The sequence below is a fragment of the Enoplosus armatus genome, chromosome 12 (genome assembly GCF_043641665.1).
Source record: "Enoplosus armatus isolate fEnoArm2 chromosome 12, fEnoArm2.hap1, whole genome shotgun sequence".
NCBI lineage: Eukaryota > Metazoa > Chordata > Actinopteri > Centrarchiformes > Enoplosidae > Enoplosus > Enoplosus armatus.
Genome location: NC_092191.1, coordinates 7492664 through 7518463, shown reverse-complemented (window position 1 = coordinate 7518463; position 25800 = coordinate 7492664). Strand labels below are relative to the sequence as shown.

General features: G+C 41.0%; 1 protein-coding gene across 1 annotated transcript; it reads left to right on the top strand.

Moving 5' to 3' along the window:
- Positions 1-668: 668 nt before the first annotated feature.
- map3k21 (mitogen-activated protein kinase kinase kinase 21) lies at positions 669-22517 on the top strand. The gene is made up of 11 exons (XM_070915505.1): positions 669-1461; positions 14260-14440; positions 14555-14703; positions 15075-15250; positions 16790-17030; positions 17869-17991; positions 19213-19308; positions 20190-20340; positions 20952-21037; positions 21207-22049; positions 22147-22517. The coding sequence occupies exons 1-11, from the start codon at positions 669-671 to the stop codon at positions 22515-22517; spliced, it is 3210 nt and encodes a 1069-aa protein (XP_070771606.1).
- Positions 22518-25800: the final 3283 nt, after the last annotated feature.

Here is a 25800-nt window from a genome sequence, read left to right as displayed (position 1 = left end):
AATGCAGTTGAAATTCCTGTTAAAAGTCCACAAACGAGCAAGCGAACTTTACATTTCGGGGTTCGGTGACTAGATGAGTTTTACTGGCGACTCTCAAAGACAAACCTGTCCCTCGGAGCCTCGCTGTATTTGGTCGGAGTGGACGGTGCAGGTGCACCTCTTGCGGCACCTGCGAAAACTTGGTAACTTAGCTCCATCGGTAGAGAGCTAACTTTAGCTTGTTCACGTTAGCATTAAGCAGACGCAGGGACCAAGTTGTGGACTAATGCTTTTCTCGTAACTGAGATTATGTGAGATTTAAAACATTTATTGTTAATTCCCAACTTTATATATAACCGCCAGCCCAGAGAGTGGTGACATTAGCTAAAAAGTATTTCGGCTAATCTTAGCCAGCAACCTCGCTGGCTAGTTATTGACCCTAATACACTTTTACCGGAGTGGCGACGTGGATAACGTCACAGGCTTGTAGACTCTCTCTCTCCCACAGGACTTTGGACACGGTTTTTAACCCTGCCGTGGGCTGTGCGGGGAATTCCCCTCTGTTATCAACAGCAAGTCCCGTAGACGTGACAGCATGAGGATTTCAAAAAGTTACCTTTTACGGTTTTAAAGTTTTCATTTTGTTCTAAAAGCTCTGCACCCTATGGTGCCGCTACGGCCACCGAGAAATGGATGTCTCGCAGGCCGCTTTCCCAAACGGTGAAGGGCGGCCGGGCGGCGGTGGGACCGGGGACCATGCCTGGACAGATTCCCCCACAGTTCGGGCGTGGGCTCACTCTGCCCCGCTGTGCCCGACACGGTCCCTGTGGACAGCCGCGTATGACTACGAGGCAAGCGGCGAGGACGAGCTTAGCCTCAGACGAGGGGACGTGGTGGAGGTTCTGTCCAAGGACGCAGCGATCTCCGGGGACGAGGGATGGTGGACGGGTAAAATCAACCACCGGGTCGGGATTTTCCCCTCCAACTATGTCACCTACCAGCCCGCTATTTACCGTCTGCCCGCTACTAGCGGGTCCGTGGGGGTACCAGAGGGAGTCCCGAGCTCCCCCGTCCCGATTCCCTTCAGTGAACTGGTACTAGAGGAGATCATAGGCGTGGGTGGATTTGGCAAAGTTTACCGGGGCACATGGAACGATCAGGAGGTCGCCGTGAAGGCGGCTCGGCAAGACCCAGACGAGGACATAACAGCCACTGCCGCCAGTGTTAAACAAGAAGCGAAACTTTTCTCCATGCTGCAGCACCCCAACATTATTAAACTGGAAGGAGTGTGTTTGGAGGAGCCCAACCTGTGCCTGGTCATGGAGTATGCCCGAGGCGGGACACTGAACCGGGTGTTGACCGGAAGGCGCATCCCTCCACACATCCTGGTCAACTGGGCCGTGCAGATTGCACGCGGGATGCTCTACCTACACGAGGAGGCCGTGGTACCCATTATCCATCGTGACCTGAAGTCTAGCAACAGTAAGCAAAGATTGAAGTGTGTTTGTTTGAAACAGAGAAGTTAAGATGAACAACCTAACTATTGGAGGACCACGAGAGAGCCATCCACCTGTTGCACATGCAGCCCATCCTCCTTTAGTTATGTATAGTTATGTTTTGGTCGCAGTTCAGGTCTGCTTGAGTAACTGTGTTAGTGTTAAGTAACTCTACATCCTCTCCTAAAACACTTATTTTAAGACTCTTCTACCCCAGACAATCTCTGAATTCAATTGGGCAACTGCACATGTGTCAACCTGTCACACAGATAATGATTGTTTGATATGGGATTAATGAAATTGGGTATTGGGAAATGTTTACCTCATGCTTACAGCTTATTAAGAAAAATAAATTGGCAAAATTGAGGTTGCTGAAAACTCATAATTCACACATATTTCACAACATCACGGATACAGCTCTGCCCTTTACTCAGGATGGATTTAGAGAGGTGTAAAAGGTCTGTGGGTGTATGAAGAGGTGGGGGATACCATCGAGAGGATGTGAAATAAAGTCAGAGTTTGCTCAGCTGGGCTGCCCCCCCCCCCTTCCCTGCACTCACCCCCCTCATCCTTTAAAACACACACACATACACAAACACCTTCCCAGCCCCCTGTCCACCCCAAGCTGAAATGTTGTTCAAATAAAGTCAGTGATTTACCAAACACATAACTAGGCACACTCGGTCCACACTGTCAGGCCATGTGCTTGACCAACCAGAGCTAATACCAGAGGTCAGAGGGTAGAAAGAAGCCAGTCAGAGGACCTATCAAGGTATATTATTAGAGACAACCATTCACTTAGGGGGTCACTTTTGAGTATCTTGGTAACTTTGCATGGTTATATTGTTGGAGTTGGTTCAGTGCAGTAGGCCAACAAATGTGCTAGTTTCTCCACGGGCTCGTAATTGACAACAGGCCAGCAAAGTTTAGTTTCCCAGGAATGAATAATGAATGGACAGGACTCAATGAGAAAAAGTCTGAGTCATGCTGTATACCCACTTACACAGGCTACCCACTCCCACTCAGGTGTGTTTATGTGTGTAATATGACTCGAACACTATTTCTCCCTTTGTGGATGGAGAGTCTTATCAACCGGAGGCCATGTGGGGAGCACCTCTGGCGTACTGATGTCTGTTTATCTCCAGCTGTGAGAGTTAATGTGTGAAAGTAGAGACAAAAAATGTGAAATGTACACAGAGCAGACCCTCCATGACCACCAGAGCAGACCCTCCATGACCACCAGATAAGACCATGAAAGAATCTGTGCATGCAGGTCAAACACACATATTCCTGGTGATCACAACATTTATATGCTGCAAACATGACCTGTATACAGTACGTGGTTATAGTTTCAGTTAAACTGCAGTGATTAGTGTAAAATCTTTTACTATATTTTACTTATATTCACAAGAAAAAAGCAGTATTGTAAGTAGAAATTTAGAATATATTGGTAATACAGTATATCCATTAGAGTAAAAAAACCTTCAGTTGATAAATAGTTTTTCCAGCATAAGAATAGAACTGATTCACTCTCTAAAAGAAAAGAAAAGTCGGAGAGCCCAACCCCCAGTCTTATTTGAGATAGAAGATTTGTGTTAATTATAGGGCAGATGGAGAGAAAGGATTTAACTGTTTCAGCTAATCGGATGTTTGGGGAACATGCACAAACAAACTCCCCCGAACAGGCACAGTGCTGCGAACACAAGTCAATGTGTGTTGTTCTGCCACTTCACTGTGACCTAGAGACAGCATAAGCTTCAAGTAAAGAAGGAGAATTTAAACTTATGAGAGACCATTCACAATGTGCAAGAGAGGCTGTGGGCTCTAATGAAACCTGGGACCTCAACATTTTACTAAAGATAGTAGGCTAGTGGTTTTTCTGAATTAATTCTTGATTTCCAGTGAACTAGAGCCCACTGCTGAGCTGTTAACCACAAAATGAGACCAGGAAATACATGAAGTCTACCAGTTGGCGTTAGCGCTGTTACTAGTTGCAGGTAGTTGGTTGTCCCAGGGTCAGAAGTCTGAACATCTGTAGTCAATATACACTCTTATCTAAATAAAGAGAGAATGAAAGAGCTGTATGTGTTTGCTTTGAACCAGGGCATTGAGTTCACAAAAGACTCTCTCCTACACACAAACACACAAATGGCACCCTGTGGTGTGTTGGGTTGTTTTCCCAGTAAAAACCTAGAATAATGCAGCTTAGAGAAGTTGTTGCATCTGCTAGTGTGGGCCTGTTGTCTGTTTGTCTTGGCGTTGTGTGTGCATCGGTTCAGCCTAAATGGATACAAGCAGTGAGAATTATCTACACAGAGTAAAAAGAAAATGGATACATTGCCATAAGTGGTTGTTAATCAGCAATCTGTCACTTTTTAAATATTTAATGAGTAAAATGTTTGTGGGTGTGGCTGTATCTCTATTTCTGGTACATATATGGTCAAGTTATTTCACTCCAGTTTTTTCCTCTCAGGGTAAACCAGGACATAGGCGGGTATTAAATCAAATCAAATTACTTTATTGCCACCATGTCAACACAGTTGATAGAAATTTGCCTCAGTGCAGCTCTTAAAAACAGACAAAAAACACACATACGTAAATGAAGTATATAAACAAGAATGTTATCACATTTAGATATGCACATTCAGACAGATGCATACAAGTCCTAAATTGCAGTGTAAAGGAAGATACAGAAGTAAACTTCTCCATCTTCACTCAACTGCTCAGCCTGTCATTTATCAACTTGCAGTGTACACATGCTTCACACAGACAAACATACAGCTATTTGATCAATGATTAGCCTGTAAAGTAATATGTTGGAAGTCAGCAAGATTTGTCCAATCTCTTTTGTGTTTTTCAGCCTAATCTGTAAAATCCCAGCCTGCAGGGAGGAATGTTGCTAATGAGGGATAAAAGCTTAACATACGTTTGCACAATGGACTGGTCAAGCAGCGGTTGCTAGGCTACTGTGGCCAGAAGAATGGCTAGGACTCGGAGGGTCTCAAAGCCCTCGTTTTGTTTTGTTTCGTTCATATTTAATCTCCCAGAGAGCAGCGGTACTCTTTTATTGCCACAAACTGAGGGGGTTTCCCTTCTTACTTCGTTATTTTTCTCCTTTCTTACCTTCCCTCCCTTGTTCCTCTCTGCTCCCTCTTGCTCCTTCTATTATTTTTCATGTCTACTTTTTGGCCTATACAATCTTCAAACTTTAAAGGATAATGCTGGAGTTACTTTTTTCTTTTTATTATTAATCAGCAATCTTTCTGAACACATCAAAACCAAATACAGCACATAATTGACCTTGCACGCAAGTATTGTCTGTGTAGCTGCAGCCTGATATAGCATATGCCTGTGTGCAATAGATCTCCATTGTCATCCAAAAACTACAGTTTACTAATACTGCTGTATTGATACATTCATTCATTCATTCATTAAAATAAGTATGGGCAAAATATAGTTTGTTCTGGGACAACCCTGGCTCCATGTCAGGCAGACATCACTATGCATGAGCAGAGCTGTGGTTCCATGTTTACAATGCTTTTGCTAATTTTACAAGCTGAGAGGAATAAACTACACTTGAAATGTTCATTGTGAACGCAATAGCATAGCTCTTATGTGTTTTTAAATGTCCTATGGCATGGATGCATAACTTAAACCAGGCTCTGGGAATGCACACAATACTTGCTAGCAGGATATGTTTATTATTCATTTTGGTCTTTTCAGGGATTTGCTGATAACAGGCTTTTAAGGAATTTGTTGTTTTCTATCTTCCTTTGCTTTATCCACATCCTTTCATTGACCCTTCCTTCTTTCCCATCTTAAAACTTTGATTTAAACGTTCTCCCTCAAGGTAGGAGCGTAGTATTCATAGAGCAGCAGATGAGAGCAAGAAATCACACTGAAACCTGGCCCTGAGCCAGCACGCATAACCCACATTAACTTTGGAGTTTCGCATCTCGGTGCTAGCCACAGTATGCCAGGAATGTGTGCTTGAATGCCGCTGAAACTGATGGAGTTCTGTTTGGAGCGTGTGCAACAGCATTCTCCCATCAATCTTAAGCTATTGTTAGACTTCATCACGCTGTCCCTGTGCTCCCCTCCCTCTCCGTGTCTCTCTCTCGCCATTCACCCGTCATTCTGTAGATCTGTGAAGACCTGGCAAAAGTCATAGAAGCACAGAAGGGATTTCCTTCTATGTCAGTGCACAGAAATTAGTACAGATGAAGATAAATAAGTGGAGAGAGCATGTGTTGTATTCAGAGTTTAGAATGATAATCATCACAACATTAAAGGGCCCTATTTTGACCAAGTAGTCGCAGCAAACAGGGCAACGTGCTAGCATGTGCAGATGACAAGTGCACCTGTTTCCATCTCTATATGTGTGTGCAAAAGTAAGTTTGAATATAAATAGGAGGGTTGTTGTGATGAATCATTGTCTTTTAAAAAAATGAAAATGATCCAAGTAGTCGCAAAATAATATTGTTGTGGAAAGTGACAAATGCACTTTATATAAGTCACTTTGGACAAAAGTGCCATTGTAAAAGTCTACGCGATTATCCACAAAGTTGGATCTCCATCTGCCTTTATTCCTATAATAAGTTTTCTTTCTCACTGTGGCTGAATTAAAACAGTCACACAGCCATGACTTTGTTCCTATTGCAATTCAAAATATGCATTGAAAAGATAAAAATTAGGGGTGCACCTGTCACATATTTTCTGTCCTGATACCCAAATGAAGAGAATAGACAGACACTGACTACCAGTTCAATACCAGTGCTAGCTAATTTGCATGCATCTCCCATTTCATTTTACTGTCTTCCCATCATTGGGTATGAAAATACTAAACATACCTAGTTATCTTTATCAGAATCAGAAATACTTTATTGATCCCCGGGGGGAAATTGTACAATTGCTTATAGATTTGTGTTTCCCTGTGAAGCTCCCTACTTCTGTGGGAACAGCATTGCAAAAGATTACCTCTTAAACCCTGTTTTTCATTACCAGGTCATAACAAGCTAACCATAGGAGAGAAAACTGTTTATAAAAAGTTTCCCTTACAGAATCCTTCTTTTCCTCCTATAATTTTTCCACTTCTGGAATTAGCAGAATCTGAGAGGAAAAGTGACCAAAGCTTGACTAGGTGTTGCAGGGCAACTTTTCTCAGGCTTCCCACAATTACCCCTGGTGACACACAGACAGTTACTGCCTGTCTTTTCTCTGACGAGAGAATGGGCAGAGGGGAGAGAGGAGGAGTGGAGATGCTTTCACTGTGTTTTTTATGACCTCTCCCTGACTGCACCTATTGTTGCAGGGCAGGGTGAAAAGGAAAAGGGCCCACAGCTGAGAAGAGCTGCCTTCCAAATCAACCAATCCGCTCCGTAGCTCCCTAACACATTGATAGATGCTAATACAGCAAAAGGTTAGGGTTAGCTGTACACCTTTTAACATTTCTTATCTTTTAATTAGCCCAGTTATGGGTTAATTTAAGCTTAAACTGACAAAAACTAGGAGAGGAAGAGGACAGACAAAGAGCAAGTGGCCCGGAGAGACGTGACCATGATAGATGGATTTAGCCAGCCATTAGCCCTGATCCTTTTCCCATCAACCAGAATGCCTGGGGGCACTCTCATTTCAACAGGGAGAGACAGACCAGTCGGGGAATGTTTAGCAGCCTTGTTTCTGCTTACTACAGGAAGCCCTCTTGCTCTCATGCTTAGTCTGTTGGCACAGTTACGAAAATACTGCCACGTCAAGTTAGGAGGCTGCAGTTTTACAGAAACCACGTTACATCAATGCTTAGTTATGCCACTAGAAAATAAAAGAGAGCCTCAGGATTCTGCGGGATGGAGGAATGGACTTCTTTAGTTGTAGATTTGTTTACCGCATCTAATTTTGTTTTTAAAAGTTGTATCATATTGTTAGCATCATAAGGAGCCGTGTTGCTGGGGAGACAAAGAAATTAAAAGATTTAACTGGCTTTGTAGTTCATTGCTCTGTACTGCTTCAAGGCTTGCTGTTGTTCTTGGCTGTGTATGTTCAGAATCAGAAATACTTTATTGATCCGCGGGGGGGAAATTATACAGTACCGGTGCTCCCATTCAAGAGTAGAAAGTAGCATACATTTAGAAATGAGAGTATGTACAAGAATAAGATACAAAAAATAAAAAAATATACACAGTTACAATATTTAAGTAAAAAATATATACAATAACAATGTATATGTATGTATGTATATATATATATGTATTGCACTGACATTTAAAGAATAGTGTCTTGACACTCAGAGGGAGGAGTTGAACAGTTTGATGACCACAGGCAGGAATGATTTCCTGTGGCGCTCTGTTGTGCATTTGGGAGGAGTGAGTCTCCCACTGAATGTGCTCTTGTGCCTGACCAGTACATTATGGAGAGGATGTGAGACATTGAATATATATATATATATATATATATATATATATATATATATATATATATATATATATATATATATGTATGTGTATGTATATATATGTGTATGTATAGTATGAATATAGATATATGTATCATGCATGAAATACTATAGGTGTGGATGTAGGCAAATTGTCTCTAATACAGTGTACAAGTACTGAACACCTCATTTTTGTCAGTAAAAAAAATTTAAGACTATTTAATGTCTTACTAATATTATTGAAAGTACAGAAGTTGCTGCAGCTGTGCTTTTCATTTATCATTGGTTTGTAGACTTTCAGCTGCTGCAGAGTTGCAGGGAGTAAAACCTGAGGTATTTTTAGTTTGTTTAAGAGAGAAGAAATGGTCATGTTTGCCCAAAGTCTATTTTTTTTCTTTTTACCTTGAGGGGGGGAAAGCAATGGGAAGAAGCGTGGGACCTGCTTTGAAGGCAGCAGCTCTGCTTCTGATCTTCCCACTGTTCCATCATGAAAGATGGGTCTGCCTGGAGATCCACTGTTGGAAAGGGGAATTAAATGGGGGTTGGACTGAGGGTGGGGTCTGCCTTGGAGGCATGTCCATCTCCAATTGCGTTGCACTGTTGTCCGCTTCAAAACATTTTCTTTTCAAAAGAGTGAGAAAATATAGACTGAGAAAAAGAAGAAAACAACATGCGGTCTGAGTTAGAGCCTTTTCAGACATGACAGGATTTTAGGACAGTGTTTGCAAAGTATGACAGGATGTTTCTAACAGTTGAGCAATTCACAATGAGAAACACAGATTGCAACAGATCAGAGTGTCCATTTAAATGTTTTTTATCTCACCAAACAGGTTTCACACATCACCTGTAGCGTATGTAGCTGGCAAACTTAATAATATAACAGCAATAATAACAATTGTAGGCTACACACAGCTGCATTTATTCATGTGAACTATAGTTTACTGTAAACTGGCTATTTATAGCGGACATAAGCATTTGAAAGCATCAGCTTGATATATTTCCATTTAGTGTCCTTGCTAAATATGTGGACTTGGGGAATAAAGATGATGAGCTTTTTTGAGCCTTCATGTTTCATTCTTTGCCCATAGAAATGACTTTAGTATACCAACAAATTCAAGATGTCATTTTTCATGCATTTGCTGTAACCGTGGTGTATTTTCATTTCATTTTCACTGACATGGCCTTTATAGACGGGATTAAAATCATGAGATGCACAAGTAATAATAAGGTTACCATTACCCCGCCTCCCCATGTTAAACATATCCTATCCAAAGAAACTTTAGATTGTCTGTCAAGACTGACTAGCCACGGCCTGATTCTGTGCATCAGCTCAGCTGTTAAGGTTTTACATTCACTAACTGAACACAAGCACTGGATTTATCTCTCCTGTACAGGATGGGGTTTGCCCTGAGGCTTGACTTTTAGGATGGCCCTAAATAGAAGTCAACCAGAGCATCATCTTCTGCTTTTTGAATGCAAGGTTGAACTATTTAAATACTTTCCTGGTTACAGAAGTACAATGTAAAACATGTCTGAAACCAGAAAAATGTAATGATTCAATGAAACATTTTTTTTTAACATGCAGCTTTTTCCTGTAGGTCAGGCTTATATTACAAGGACCTGCTGAGATTAACCTTTCTTAGAAAACCTTAGAAATTAGAATAGGGTGATGGGGTCGTGGGAGGTGGACTTCAAAGAAGGCCAGATGGCATGTGTTGGCTGGAGGTGAGCCATTAGTCAGTGAAAAGGAGACCATGATAAGTCCTTGCTTAGCTTCTTACTTCCCCACTTAAGTAATTTTTCAGATTAGTCTCTCCTTTACCACCTTTATGTTATTACAGGAGATGTTTAGGTTTTGAATGCATTCAAGCTCAGAAAACATGAGCATAGATATATATATATAGTCACTTAAACATAAGGATAATATACTTTATTTCTATAGTGCAATTTGTGAATAAAATGCAACACTAAGTGGCTTGAACTCCAAAGTCCGAGGCTAAGGTCTAAGCCCTTGGGCTTTAGGCATTTTTACTTTTTTCAGACATTTTATAGACCAAACGATTTATCGAGAAAATAATTGGCAGATTAATCAATAATGAAAGTAATTGTCTGTTGTTTATTTATTATTGAATTATCTATTTTATTTAGTGAGACTATTTGATGTGCATTTATTTAACAGTGGACTCTTGGATAAAAGTGATGAGCCGAAACAACAAAAAGTGTCTAAATTTTCATTGACTGCACTGTATGCTTTGATAGATTTATATAATGATGATGATGATGATGTGTAACACTTGATTAATCACATGACGTAGAATTACAGGTTCAGTGGCTATGTAGTGTGTTTGTGTTGTTAGCTTGGTTGCTAATCGACTCCAGGAGCCAAACAAAATGACTGGCTGTGGTTTAAAGGTGTATTTTTTTTTGTAGCATAACGTCAGCATGGAGTCATGTAGACAGGGGCTAGGTCTTTTATCAGAACATTTCTAGAGGGCTGACACTGAAGTATCATGGAGCTACAAAGAAAGTATTTGGCATGATATTCTATAGGCCAATCAACGCAGACGGGTTTATCCCAAAACCACTGTTCTTCTAGGTTGTGTAACTAACCCATCATAACTCATTATACAGCTACAGAGCCTGCTGGGAGGAATCTATGGAATCACTGAGAGAGGACTTGACAACAGGAAGTCGGAGTATATCATTGGTCTAGTGAAACCTGTTTGTAATGGAATTCCTATTGTTGTAGCCTGGGTAGAGGATCCCCTCTGTGCCCTAGGCTAGTAATGGCACCAATACCCCTGTTATTAGTGGTGACCCATCGGAGTCACACTACGGTTAAAATGCTGCTTCAAATCATTTCGGGCCCATTGGAAATACTTCTGGATGCTTAGAAAAATCTTAACCCTCACTCCCTGTAGCCGTGTCTTCATTGTGTGTAAAGAAAATGCCAAACAACAATTTGTCTTTGATAGGAACTAGTTTATAAGCAGGAATTTCCATTCATGTGTTTCCTGTGTTAATTGGGATGATAGTTGAAGTAAAATCTCTGTTGTGGTAGAATGCGGTTGTGTTTGTGTTGCAGACGAGCCGAATGTACTTCGTGGTTTTAGTCCAAGTGCTACATGTAGCCTATAAATTATGCAAAATGAATGCAGACTTTAAGAATGTACGCACTTGTGAGTTAATATATCAGAGTACTAGAAATGTGATAAAGAAATAAACATAATGAACAAATGGTCTACATCACAGCATATTACATTAAACGTCAAACAGCGTGCTGTAGATTTGTATATAGAATCATGTTTTGGCTAGCATGAATTTTATTCTAATGCAAGTAATATATGTATATATTTCTGTATTTCTATATGTAACAGTGCTGTGGGAATTAGAAAAGTGTACATTGAATTAAAAATTAAGCTTACATTTGGTACATTGACTTAATGATGTGAGACCAGTCAATATACAGCTTCATCATCTTTGGCCGCAAGGAACTCATTTTTATTATGAATTCATCTGGCAATTATTTCCTCGATTTATCAAATAAAATGCCAGAAAATAGTGAAAAATACCCATCACAAGTTCCCTAAAAGCATCAAATACCTTGTTTTGTCTGACCAACATACAACAGTTTATTATCACATAAAAAAAAAAAAGAATCCGCGTGATTTAGAAGCTGGAACCTGCAAATGCATTTATGCTTGAAAACATGACTAAAGATTTGATCAATTATCAAAATATCTGATGAGTATTTTTGCACTAAAACTTTCAGCTGTAGTTGCTTCTTATCCACTGGAACTATAGTAACGATTTGATAAACCTTCTTGATCAATATAATTAAATTTAGCCTCATTAGAGTTTAGTATAGGTGTGGAAAACTGCAGCTGTATAATTTATGGCCAGTTAAGGCAGTGGGTAGTTTTTGTTTTTGTTTGTTAAAGTGCAAGCACTTCGTAAGAAGGAAAGTTTGCATGTTTGTTTCAGTTTTCTTCATAAACAGATTTTCATTGTGGAGTCTGTTGATTTTTATGCTTCTGTTCCAAGGTCTCTCAGCCAATTTCTGACCACACTATCTGTTATTGAAGTCAACAGCTGTCCTCCTCTCCTTCCTTCCTACATCTTTCATTGGATCTGGTCCAGTCTTGACACATTTGCTGTGTAACTGGTCACAATGTATTGTTAGCTAGCTAACTGAAGATCGGTGTGCTTACTGTAGGTAATTCATGTCAACTGGGTCTCAGACGGTTATAAAAGAAGTACATAAGTGTAATGTAGATGTATCTTTGTGTATGACTGTGGTTGAAAATTGCAGAAAAGGTTTGTGTGTATGTGTTTTGGCAGGTTTTAGTGTGGCACAGCTGTGAAGCATTAAGTCCAAGGTCAGTGAGTGATAATACAGCACACACAGTGCAGTGACTTCATTCAAGTAATACCCGCGCACACACACATCAAACAGCCTCAGTCGAAACACTATTTGTTAACAGTTTTCACCAGAGTAACATGTAACATTTCCAAGTGTACATTGTGATACAGTAGGTGAAGAAACTCACATGCCTCTATGTGTTTTTCAACATTGTGTCTTTATCATTACATCCTTTTTTTCCCATGGGAATATTACCAGTGTTTGTGCCAGCAACACACTCGTGTGTAAGAGTTCACACTTACAGCAAGGATTAAAACAAACACCTAAGTGCCTCTGTCAGTCCACCTAAAGGGACATTCAGAGACTCTGCTGGATTTGACACAACTCCAGCTGATAGGACATGTTCACATTGACCTGCAGTGTTGGGACGGCATGTAAATAATGAAATGGGACAGTTTGTAATGTGAGGAGATCTTGGCAGAGGCAGAAACAAATGTTGAAAATAATACCAAGAGGATCAAAGAGTCTGTTTTGGCTGTTGATACACACACTTCATGGAAAAGGCCACTTCTTGTTATCAAAGAGATAACGGGAATATCTGGCAGTTGGTGTATCAGCACACAGAGTAAATTTATTTATGACTTTATTATTGTTATATGTATTACTGTTGAAAGGCAACGGTGGACAGCAGAAAAATAAGAAATGTTACTACTAGAGCTGCAACGATTACTCGATCAAAAGAAAGCTATCAGCTATTTTGATAATCGATGAATCATTTCAGTCATTTTTCAAGCAAAAATGTAAAACATCTACTGGTTCCAGCTTCTTAGATGTGAGGATTTGCTGCTTTTACTTTGTAGCAAATGAAGAGTGTTTGGGTGTTGGGATGTTGGTTGGACAAAAGAAGCAATTTGAAGATGCCACTTTGTTCTCTGGGAAACAATTTTTGGACATTTTATAGACAGTAATCGATAATGAAAATAATCGTTAGTTGCAGCCCTAGTTACTACTCCCCAGTCGTCACCTGGTCATGGGTGGCACAGGTTCAAAAAACTTATGCTATTATTGTGCTTTCTACTTAGCATATTTAACTTTTACTCAGTAGAAACTGGTTTAAAATAGAAATTATATGCATTCCCTTTATATAAGAACATATAAGGATTAGACATGTTACCAGGAACTTTGATATTAAATGGGTGGACCAAAGAACGCTGCAAAATATGAGAGACAATTTTCAACACGATACGGACAAAATAGAACTATATAAGCATCATGTTGTATTAGTATTTATTTTAATGTTTAGAGCCGTGTCCAACATCAGATCCACTTTGACCTGAAAAGCAGAACTGATCCTCTTACAGACAGGACTGAAGAAGTTTGATGAAAATGTCTAAAATCCGGTTCACTCTTCTTGAATTTTTTGTGTAGTTATGATGTGTTTACTGTTTTGTCCTGACCCAGAACCAGTCAGAAAAATGCATGTGCATGTAAGGCATTTTCTTTTTTCAGCACTTGATTGGCGTAGAGGGTCTTTACTTCACACGTCAGTGGGTTGAGTTCGCTGTGGCAGGGCTCTCAGGCCAGGTGTAGTGTTTCAGGCAGGTTTGGAGGGCTCCGGCTGTCTTTAATGTGTTAAACAGTTTTAGGACCTGAGGACAGGTGCTTTGTGGTGCTGTCAACCTTCTGTTTCTACAGTAATAAATGACCTGCATACCTCGGTTGGCCCAGTTGAATATCGACTATCATCTCCTCGCCTGCACGGTTGTCTTTTTCTCTGTCCTCCACTCTTTGTATCTCCCTTTCTCTTTCACTCGTCTTTCTCCTTTCTCTTCTACCCCCCCTCACATTTATCACTTGCATCCCAATCCCGTCTTTCCACTTTTCCTTTTCTCTCTGTCACTCATCGCTTGTTATGCTCTTTCCCTCATGTATCTTTATTTATCTTCCTTTTCTTGCCTTCTAATGTATCCCTTCTCCGGCCTCTTCTCTTTCAGTTTTATTACTTGAAAAGATTGAGAATGACGACATCGGGAGGAAGACCTTGAAGATCACAGATTTCGGCCTGGCCAGAGAGTGGCACAAAACCACAAAAATGTCAGCAGCAGGCACCTACTCCTGGATGGCCCCTGAGGTCATCAAGTCATCTCTCTTCTCCAAAGGCAGTGACGTCTGGGGGTATGACCAATAACACACCGCTCACAGACCCAAGAATAAAATATCTACTCATTTGTCCTACATTATTCCACTTTTCTGTCTTCCTCTTTACTTTCTTTTTATTTAATCGAACAGCTATGGTGTCCTGCTGTGGGAGCTGTTAACAGGGGAGGTGCCATACCGTGGGATAGACGGCCTGGCTGTTGCTTACGGTGTGGCAGTCAATAAGTTAACTCTACCAATCCCCTCCACTTGTCCTGAACCCTTCGCCAAGCTCATGGAAGGTAAATTAACAGAGGAAGGCATACTTTTTATTTATATTTAAGTCATTTCAGGATTTTTTATTATTGTTTCATTTGACCTCTACACTATGACCAAATCATGTGTTGAATTAATATAATTATTAAGAGGGTTTTTATGTGTTAATATCAGTTAAAATGATCGAGAAGTCTTACTCCGAGGAAGAAACAGTACATGATAGACACAGAAATACAGCACAAAAGTTGTAACTGTAAATGGTAATTGATATTTTTATGTATAGTTTTATAGTTGCAGTGGTTGACTATCAAAGCTTAATGTAAATGAAACAATACATATATAAGCTGGTGACTGTTTGTTAATGTGTTAATCTATACATTGCAATGTGTGCGTCCAGAGTGCTGGGACCAGGACCCCCACGTGCGCCCCTCCTTCTCCTGCATCCTGGAGCAGCTGTCGGCCATCGAGGAGGCGGTGATGGCCACCATGCCCCAGGACTCCTTCCACAGCATGCAGGACGACTGGCGCGTGGAGATCCAGGAGATGTTTGATGAGCTCAGGACCAAAGAGAAGGTAGAGTGATGAGACACATAAAAACATCCATATATAGAGCCACTGATGTGACACCGTACACACAATATGAGGGCAGACAGATGTTGGAATGGCAGTTGGAAACCTGACAGTATATGTAACAGACCTTCTCTGCTCTTTTATTTTTTAAGTGATGAGACATGTTGACTAATCTATTATCAGGATTTCTTCTAACAATGCCGAATCGCTTGGGGCAGCTTTTATGGACTAAAAAGTTTAATTGGTTACTTTCAGTGGACAAGCTAATCGCACTTTTAACAAAACGAGTAATTAATGCCGAGATGCTTTAGCGTACTTCCCCTTGTTAAAACCTTAATCTGCTTCCTGTATAAGTCTCCCGTTGCTGGCTTAAAGAGGGGGGTTAATTAGTGTTTGTAGAAAAGGCAGGATCAGCACACTGAGCTGGGTCAACAAATGGTGAACGGAATGACACGGATACTGAAAACCCCACAGGGGTTGTTTTTTGTTTTAAGAGACTTGATTTGCTCCTCATATTTAATCATTTTATTTTCTTTGTATTATATATTTATGTATCCTACCTGGTTCTAGTCTACCAGTTATGCTAAACCATCTTTTTGGTTATGTAACTTCAAATCATCGAAATTAATCCCTTAAACGCTCAACTGACATAATCTGCACCGCCTCACTATGACTACATACTGTGAGTTTGTTTGGTATGTAAAGCTTTCATAAATCAAGAGAAGAAGGAAAAAAAGGATCTAGCTTTGAGCATTAGCTAACATTTTCCCATCGCACATTTCATAAGATTACTTGTAGAATTAGCCACTACATCAGCAGATTTCCTGTAAACATCCCACAGTAATCTGTGTCTAGGTGGGTGGCTGAAGGGGGCTGACTGTAAAGCTGCTTTATGGAAGTCATCCAGTAAGGATTATTATTACTCAGCTGAGTGCAATTAAAGAGAAAACAGAGGGAATGAAGAAAGCTAAACAGTCTTGTCTCCTCCCATGGCTTACTCTATGTAACACAGCCTGAAACAGCAGGCAGTAATCTTCTGAAACCAACTTGTAATAGACTGAGTTATCTAATACACTCCTGGCCGTCTTATAGTCTGCAAGAGCTTTTCTCTTGTTATAAGGGAATTATAAAATGTATTTCTACGTGTTTGTCTTTCTGCAATGCATTTTCTCCTCAGTCTTGAAAGAGAATGACAATTGCACAAATGTAAGACAGAAACATGACCGTAAAAATACCTCACAGATGAATAATAATCCAGAGAAGGTGAGAGTAATAGTAACTTCCTGGATCCATAAGGCACTTTGAGCAACTAAACAAGGTCAATATTATCCTATAAATGTTTGTCTGTTCATTAAACACACATTGTCACTAATGTGGCTAATGTCGGTGTTCAATTCCAGATAAGACAAACCGATGCTCTCTCTTCTCTCTGGTCCTGTGCGTCTGTCTGCCCATTTAATTTTCTTTGTGTAATTTTCTCCCCTGGGATCAATAAAGTATTTCTGATTCTGATAACCGTATCTTAATACCGTGTTCTTCCAGGAGCTACGTTCCAGAGAAGAGGAGCTGACGAGGGCCGCCCTCCAGCAGAAGTCTCAGGAGGAGCTGCTGAAGCGTCGGGAACAGCAGCTGGCAGAGCGGGAGATCAACGTGCTGGAGAGAGAGCTCAACATCCTCATTTTCCAGCTCAACAAAGACAAGCCCAATGTGAAGAAGAGGAAAGGCAAATTCAAACGTTCTCGCCTTAAGCTGAAGGATGGAAACCGCATCAGCCTGCCCTCAGGTGAGACGGAACGGATGTCTTGAGTTCACATTAAAATTGGTGGTCTTCCTCTCTGACCAGTGAAAAGAGCTAAATTGTTCCTGTGTCCAACCTTGAGTTGGAAATTACGGGCGGTTAATGTGAAATGTTCACTGACAAAGCAATGTCTGTTGGGTACCCTATATAAGCAAATAGCATTTTCATACTGCTCTAATTAGCTGGCTGTATTGCTGGCTGCATCCCGTCCCTTGTCAGAGACTGTCTACAGTATATCTACTCTGTTTAGCAGTGTACCAGCTGATTTAGAGCCTGAATAGGAGGAATTTGTAAGTAAATACTTCAATGCTGTTGTAAATGTATATGTGTATGTAAATGTAATGTGAACAGAGGTACTTTCTGGTTTTAACAGCACTGCTGTAACATCTCTGACAGCAACATCAACCCCACAACTGGACAAATCATGTTTTAAGTAGCTAATAACGGTAATAATGAATGAATGAATGAATGAAGTTTTTGTTATTGTATCATGCATACAACAATGCGACAAATGCAAATCCAGAATGCAGTGCAAAGAAATAAATCACTGACAATCCAGGCTTTTGAGACAAGCAGACTTTAACACATCCAAATTAAACAACTTTTCCAATTTTCCATACACCAGAATATTCATTTCATTCATTTCATGGAAAATTGACACTCAAATGATCAAAGTATTTACAAAAATGTAAAAGATAAGTGCTGTGCGCCCTTGTCTGTTGTTTGTGCCAGTGGTGCAACATTTGCTTTGTGTTGAACATTTTACTAAGGATATATGTTGGTGTGTTTTTTCTCTAACTGACACTGTAATGACCTTTTGCAGACTTCCAGCATAAGATTACCGTGCAGGCATCACCTTCCATGGATAAGAGGCGAAGCCTTCATAGCACCAGCTCCTCTCCTCCCAGCAGTCCCACGCTCATCCCCCGTCTACGAGCCATTCAGCGTGAGTTCAGTGTTAATTCGTTTTTCCATATGCAAGTTTTCTTTAGTGCGAGGTCTAATCGTCTCCTCCACCTCTGTGTCAGTATTGTTGTGGTTCTGTACTTGGTCAGGTGTTATTTCTTGGCCTGGATTAAGTCAAATCTAAAATATAATGATTCTGAAAATCTCTCTGAGAGTTTACTGGTGACTGGGAATATGGGAACAGTGTCCTTCACAGTGACAAGAGCCGTGTGAACAAAAGCTCCCGAGCTACAAGCAGTCAGCCAGTTGTTTGAACAGTTTGATAATGTTGTTAGTCACGCACCAACACCCTTGCAATAACTAGAGCAAATTCCTCTTGAGCATTTATGGTAGACGGCACAGATTGTTGCTCAGAATCACTGCATTTGTTATGAATAGCCTTAATGGAGATGATCTTCAAAATGGCCCAAAAATGGCCTTAATATCTGAGAGAAAGCTGCAAAAACTACCATAACATTTACAGAGTCAAAAAACTGTTTTAATGTAGTGTTAGTTTACTTAATGGCATCGGTTTTGCTGGCATGAGGTTAATTAGATAGCTTCTCTATAACATAGGAGGCATAGAAAAGACAGAATACTTTGATAAAGAAATGTATTCTTTATGTATATCTTTTTTAAATATGGACCCCACTATTTATGTCAGACAGATGATTTGAGCTACAAGATCAGATAGATGGTTTTTATTGTCCAAGATGGAAATTTGTTTTCACAGCCTGTATATTTTTCACACAGAAACATACAGATATACACAATACATGAAATATACACTTGATTAGGGATCATGCGTTTTATTGTGGATGTATTCCATGCAGACAAAAGAAAAAATTCTAAAAGATTTTTTTAAATAGACATAGTTTTATTGTCCATGGCAGGATTTATTCATGTGTCTCACATGATAAACATACAGATACATGCAATGCTCACAGAATAGCTGTGAACGTGGACAGATATACACACATACAATTACAATTCAAATCAGTTTTATTTATTTAGCCCAAAATCACAATAGGGCAAGTAGGAGACAAATATGTGCACATGCTCACAGATATATGCATCTATACAAACAACGCTCAACAAGGTATTTTATCAGGCCTTCTTCCATCTTAAGGTACTGTATTAAATCACAGCAGGTACAAGCTAGGAGCATGTCAACTACAATACTTGTGTTGGTTAGAGGTAACATGTATGTTTCCCTCCTCAGTGACGTCCCATATGCAGAGGGACAGTTTGCATGTTTACCAACAGGATGTTGATCTGACCAGCGAGCTCACAGCCTACTGTGGGCTCAGGATGAAAGGCAAGCTATTGGCGACCCACATGCAGCGTGGGTGCGGCTAACGGCACCAAGCGCTACATGTGACGTTTGGCTAACTTTGGCAGTTGAAAGGGTTTGATGCCTAACAGCCTTCCATCAGTGGGGATCATATGTGCTGATTGACAAGGTGTTTCCTGATGTGTGGATTGTAACAAGAATTTGGTGTTTGCTGCTGGTTAAAATTGTCTTACAGGTACTCTACTTAACCTGAAAATCAAACGAGTTATTGACAGTGATTAGGTTTATGCCACAGACTTGGGCCAGTCTGCTGAACCATCTCTATTATTAGGCTTTAATTGAATAATTGACTCTTTTAAAAACATACTGGTAGTGCTTTTAATTAACACATTTTCCTAGTTATGGGAATTGTGGCCCTGGTCTGTTGCCTTGACGTCTTTGCTGGATCTCTCACACCTTCATAACAACTTCACAATGACTAACACACACCTATAAGAAGCTTTTATAACAACAACCTTTGGGGTTTTGGTTTCTGGTTTTACTTTGTGGAAATGAATATACACTGGTGATATTTTCTAGTATGAACAGGTTAAATAGTCACTCTGAATCTTCCTGAATCAAACTCAGTCACTGATATAATTAAAGGCTTATATCCATCCAGTGTTGAATGGCCTTAAAATCCCTCAACTTGTAAGTGAGAACACCCTTGAGATATGTGGTAATTTACACTTTTTGACTACTCTACATACAATAGCCTACCATTCTAGAGAAAGATTACTGCTGGGATTTTACAGATGGCATAACTTTATTAACATGTCTACACCCTGATTTCCTGTCAGCGCTGACAACAGCTTGCTGCAGTAGTTTGAGTGTGTGGTAACACATGTGGTCTCTGTCTCTAACAGTTACTCAAGATGAGAGCAACCGTACGTGGGGCCGCAGCACCCTCTTCAGGCCAGAGGAGTTTGATGACGTGAAAAAGGGAATCAAGAAGAAAGGAAGAACTTGGGGCCCCAGTTCAGTACAGAGCAAAGAAAGGCCTGCTGCTGCTGAGAGGTATACACACACACACACACACACACACACACACACACACACACACACACACTAAAAGCAGGCTTGTAATTTTTCAATCACGCTATCTGGGTGGAGACAACAACATAACCACATCCTCATGAGTGTTGATGTTATTTTTGACTGATCTCTGTTTTATGCAACATATGTATGTACCATGTACCACAAAAAATACTTCACACTTACTACAAGTGGAAATAATTTCAGTACTGAGCGTTTAGTTATTTTCTATTACAATTGGCTACTCCCTCCTACCTTAAAAATTCTAGAAAGGTCTTTGTTCTTGTGCCTCTTTAATATGAGTTTTGTGCATTCAGATTGTTGCCCAGTTAATTGGAGAATCCCTAACGCATACACGTTTGTCTTCCTATACTTGTGAAGACCCTTATTATCAGAATGCATACCTAACCGTACCCATCACAACTAAATGCATTACCTCAGCCCTTAATCATAACCTTCGACTAAAAACAGACGGACATTTGGTTCGAACCAACCTTCAAACAGTCCTTTGAAGGAGGTTTAAAGTTGAAGATAGCAATACAAGCCCACAGACACACACAGGCATTTCATGTTTTCTTGTCTGTCGTTTTCAGAGTGCGTCCTCTGTCAGACGGCAGTAACCCCTGGTCCACCAGCCTGGTGAAGTCTGTCCCCCTCGCTGCCCTGTTTGCTGAACAAGGTGAGCTGAAAATCCATTGTGATGGTGTACACTTAAAAATTTGATTTTGCTGTGGCAGGTATATTTAGATAACCAGTGATGCTGGGATAGAGTATGGTAAAGGGGCCTTGTTTGGAGAGTCCATCAGTCATTTGTATATAAGGTCTTATCTCTGCTTCTGTGTTTTCAGCCGGGGCCGGTAAAGATGAAGCGTTCTCACAGGAATGTCCTGACAGCAGCTCCAAGCCAAAGCAGCTCAAGTTCCCCAACCAGGTGTACATTGATCTACCTCTGTGGAGGGACGAGCAGCAGCCTCAAAGCCCCGGTGGGCATTGTGGGCCGGGAGATGCTGGGGTCGGGGCAGCGGGTCAAAGTGGCCCACCAGAGACCACAGACGACCCCTACACCACCACATCCACCTCGTCCACCTCCACCACCCCACAGCTCACCCCCACCAACAGCCTGAAGCGGACATCAGCTCGCCGCAAGACTGACTCGGTGCTGTATGGCTGCGGCTCGTTGCTGGCTTCAGTTGTGCTCGGTTATGATATTAGGGAGGCTCTCAAAAACTCAGCCCCTGGCGAAGATTGCGAGCCCCAGCGTGAGGAGAAAGAGAAGAAGAAAAAGGAGGGCCTGTTTCAGCGTGCGACACGGTTCCGCCGCAGCACCTCACCACCACCACCACCACCAAGTGGTCGCTCCCGCAAAGACGAGGCATCGTCAAACCACACCTCCACCCAACCTGTCAATCTCATCTCCATGTCAGCCATTATGGAATGCAACTCCACCAAGTGTCTCCTCCAGTCTGAGGCCGTGGTGTCAGAGTCCAGCCCTGGGAAGGTTGAGCTTGTGGCTGTCAATCATCACACAGAGCCAGCCAGACCCGGCCCAGCAGCACCTACAGAGGGCCAGAGTAACAGGACTGCAGCTAACACACAGACACCAGCGCAACCCCAAAGCCAGCCACCAGAGCAGAGCAACCACAACACGGGAACACGTCTACGCAGAAAGAAATACACCACCAACCACAATAGTGAGTAACATAAAACAGGGGCAAGGAAAGTAAGCATATATATACGGTCTAAAAAAATATTTACGCTCCAAAAATCTATCTCCCCATCTGTTTCCAGCCAATGGTCCACCCACTCTGCCTCCTCCAGCCACACAGAAGAAGCAGGAGAAGGACAAGGATGGAGCGTCAGAAAAGTCCTCTGGTGGGGAGGCCTTCTCAAGGCCACGGCCGGTGTCGTTCCGGGCCAAACCCCACGCTTGGGCCCTGCTGCGAGGACGCAACAAGAGCTACTCCCTGGGCCACTACTCCGGAGGGAAGGCGGCACAAAACCTAAGCGTGGTGCTATCTTCAGAGGTGGGGATGGGCTGCTCCCTGCTGGACATGGACACAGAGGGCCAGAAACGAGACTGCACTGTGCCGCTCTGCCGCATTCAGAGTTCCCCGGGACGGGCCTCTGTCTTTGAGCTGGAGAAAGAGTTCCTCTCTTAGGAACCTTGACAAGTGATCTGCAGTGGTCATAGTTCATCCTATACAGTCTAGAGTGTTCCAGAACATACAGACAGAATTTTTGGCCTAAAACTCCTGGAGGGTTTAGAACCAGGCTGCCTTTTTTTTTTTCCTCCATTTTTAAAAAAAAAGGTTCTATAACATATAACCCAGCTTTGTCTTAGTTCTAGAACATAGTGGTGTCAGTGTTCTAGAGCGTAGCCAAGTCTGAGACTTCTAGAAGACATCTGTGTCACGGGAGTTCTAGAATGTTGCACCCTCATCTCAGTTTGAGAATGGTTTCTATGTGTGAGGCCTTACACACTACCTTGTCTCATTCTAGAACACACATACACACACACACACAGTTCTGAAACCTGAGCAGAACATTCCAGAGCCGGAACCAGCAGCTCTTCCTCTGATCCCTCGGTGCTCGACTGCCACCTTTGTTTGCTCATCTCTCTCCCCCTTTGTTACCCTCCTCCTTTCTCGTTCTGTCGGTGCAGCTAAACGTTGACCGCTGCTGCAGCTTTCGCAACACAATACCCTCACCTTTTTATTTATATATATATTTTTATAGGTAATTTAATATGAAGAGACTTTACCTTACCTTAGCAACCAGCAGGACATACATTCCATGTCAGTTTCAAAGTTGTGCGATCACGCTTTTAGATTTTTTTTGACTTGAGAATCATGCATGTACCCTTAAAATGTTGAACAAAAAAAATCATTATGCCTTGTTTGTAAATATTTCTTTTTATCCATTATCAGCCTAATGCTGGCAGTTGTTTTGTATGGCATATGTGCTGTTTTATGACTGTTTTAAAAGTCAGCGATGCTGCAGTACAGTTTGTGTTCTAGGGACAGGTTACACGCTGCATCGCAGCAGGGATGCAAGTATGTTTCCTCTCAGAATGCCCTGAAGATTTTAGAGATACAGGTAGAAACACACTGGAAGTCCTACAAAGAAAACGTGGAATCTTTTCACTTAAAAGTTGGATTCAATTTTAATTGACCGTTGTGGTCATGTGTTGCTCATATGGATTTTTTTAAGAGTATTTATAGAAAAGTTTTTTTTGGTTAATATTTCCCAGCAGAGTGGGGGAACACTTCAGCCACAAATGTTCGTGTCAGGAAAACCTGCCCCAAATTAATGAATTTATAATCCAATCCCCCCCTGATGACAGCTGTAATGACATGTCACAGCATCATTTCAGATTGAAGTCGTGGAAGGATTATTACACAGCTCGGGAGTGACCATACTGGAGAATCTTTATTTTAACACAAAATGGCGATCCTTGTACTGTAAACCAGACAGACCCTGTGCCTTCAAGTACTAAGTCATGTCCTCATTTTTATTTATGCAAACAAAGTTTTTCTTCTTCTTTTTTTTTTTCTTTTTTTTTTTAAAGCTCAACTTTTTCAAGGTTTTATTAGTTTAACATACCGGATTGCACTGTTATGTTTAATTGGTTTGACGTTTAGTTCAGTCGGGTTCTGGTTACATTTTTTAATGCAACATTAACGGTTTCCCCATGTTGCCAAATTTTAATCTCATCAAGCTCAGGAGGCTCTGGAGACATTTGAGGACAGAATTTGGCTAAAGAGAGTGAAGACACGGTTAACCTTTCATTACTATACTGTAAACGTACAGCCAGTTGAATGTCCTCCACAGGATTAGCAAAGGGTTTAATATCCCAGGTCTCCGCCCTCTCTGTGAACTTGACAGTATGGAGGTCTGACTATGCAGGAATATAAACTGTACCTAGTTCCATGGTCACTCCCGGGCCCTCTCCCTAAAAACTGATCAAATTCAAACTCAACATCAAATCTTAATTGTTAATGCTTATATTCCCCCAACTTGTTATCGCTGTCTTACTTCAGTCTGTTTTTGAGAAGTTCATTACAAAATGTGTCCCGCTTGAAGGACGAAACAAGGGCTCATTTACAGTAAGATATGAATTCCCAAATGGTGTAAATATAATTGTGATTCCTGATGTGTGTATCACTGTGGCATCTTATGATGATTTAGAATGTGAAGTCTCCCATGTTCTGTATTTTATGACCACTGACTGTCAAACCAACACTGTAAAGGCCTTACTAATCATGGAGCTGTTAAAGGTGCAGTTTACAAGCCCATTTGTTATGAATGAAGGGTTATCTGTAAATACCATAATGCACTGGTACTGAATATTCCCCTCAAAATATATCAAAGTATTTCAGCGTGAAGCTGAAGTCTGCAGTTTGTCATCACAAAACTTTGTTGGCTGGTGGTTAACAAAAAGGTTTTGTCTATTAAGGTTAACGATGACTCAACGTACCCAAATAAACATTCCACTACATTTGACAAACTGCAGCAAGAATATTTGTGATACTAGTTATTCGTATGGTGCATTTAGGCTTCTGGCTATGGGACCAAATTCAACTCTACCAGCACTAAGGCCTCTGTCTTCAGGACCAAAACCACTAAATGAACTAGCTGCTAGTGAGGAGTTCTTACAAGGAAAGCTACTCCGTACAAAAACTCAAACAACCTCAGAGGCGCAGTGCAGCGGCTGAAAGACCCGTCACCTTCCTGATCAAATAACAACAAGACTTCCTTTGAATCTGAAAGTGTCAGATTTAGCTTTGAGTACATCTGTTTCAGCGAGCGGTTTTTGTTATCATTACAGTATTGGTTATTTCACACCTGATTGATCAAGAGTATCAAGTTTATCAACATTTTGAATAAAGTCTAAATCAAGACTAATGTTGCCTTGTTGTTTTTCTTTTGAGGCTGAATTACCACAATTATTCAATGCTGTTTTCTCTTAAGTTTTAAGCAATGGTGGTAGAAGTATTCGGATCATTTACGTAAATAAAAGTCGCAATACCACAAGGTAGTGTATTAGTATTATGAGCAAAATGTAATGACCCCCGTTACTGATGTGTCATTATTAGATTATTAGTGCTAATGCATCAGTGAGCATGTAGCGTTGTAGCTGGTTTCTGTGTTTTGCTTGCTTGCTAGTAAAAATATCTCACAGTAGATAAAACTGGAGAAATGCTAGATGATTCAAATGAAGCTATTAAACTCATGCTATTTAATGACCACAGTGTTATGTACAATCCGGAGGTCAGCTATGCGTAAAGGATAAGTAATGATATTTCTCTTACTGTTGACGAATCCATTGAGAAGACTGGATCTCTACTATTGTCAGAAACACATCAGTGAGCCACACCATTGCACTTGGTGACATGTTCCTTCATTACCAAGAACACGGGCACTGTCGTTTGTTTTGAGTCA

What these genes read in the sequence shown, in the direction of transcription:
- map3k21 (XM_070915505.1), top strand. Translation starts at nt 669, where the DNA reads ATGGATGTCTCGCAGGCCGCTTTCCCAAACGGTGAAGGGCGGCCGGGC. An exon ending in CCGTCTACGAGCCATTCAGC is followed by an intron (nt 17,992 to 19,212) that starts GTGAGTTCAGTG and finishes TTCCCTCCTCAG; the next exon opens with TGACGTCCCATATGCAGAGG. An exon ending in CTGTGGGCTCAGGATGAAAG is followed by an intron (nt 19,309 to 20,189) that starts GCAAGCTATTGG and finishes TGTCTCTAACAG; the next exon opens with TTACTCAAGATGAGAGCAAC.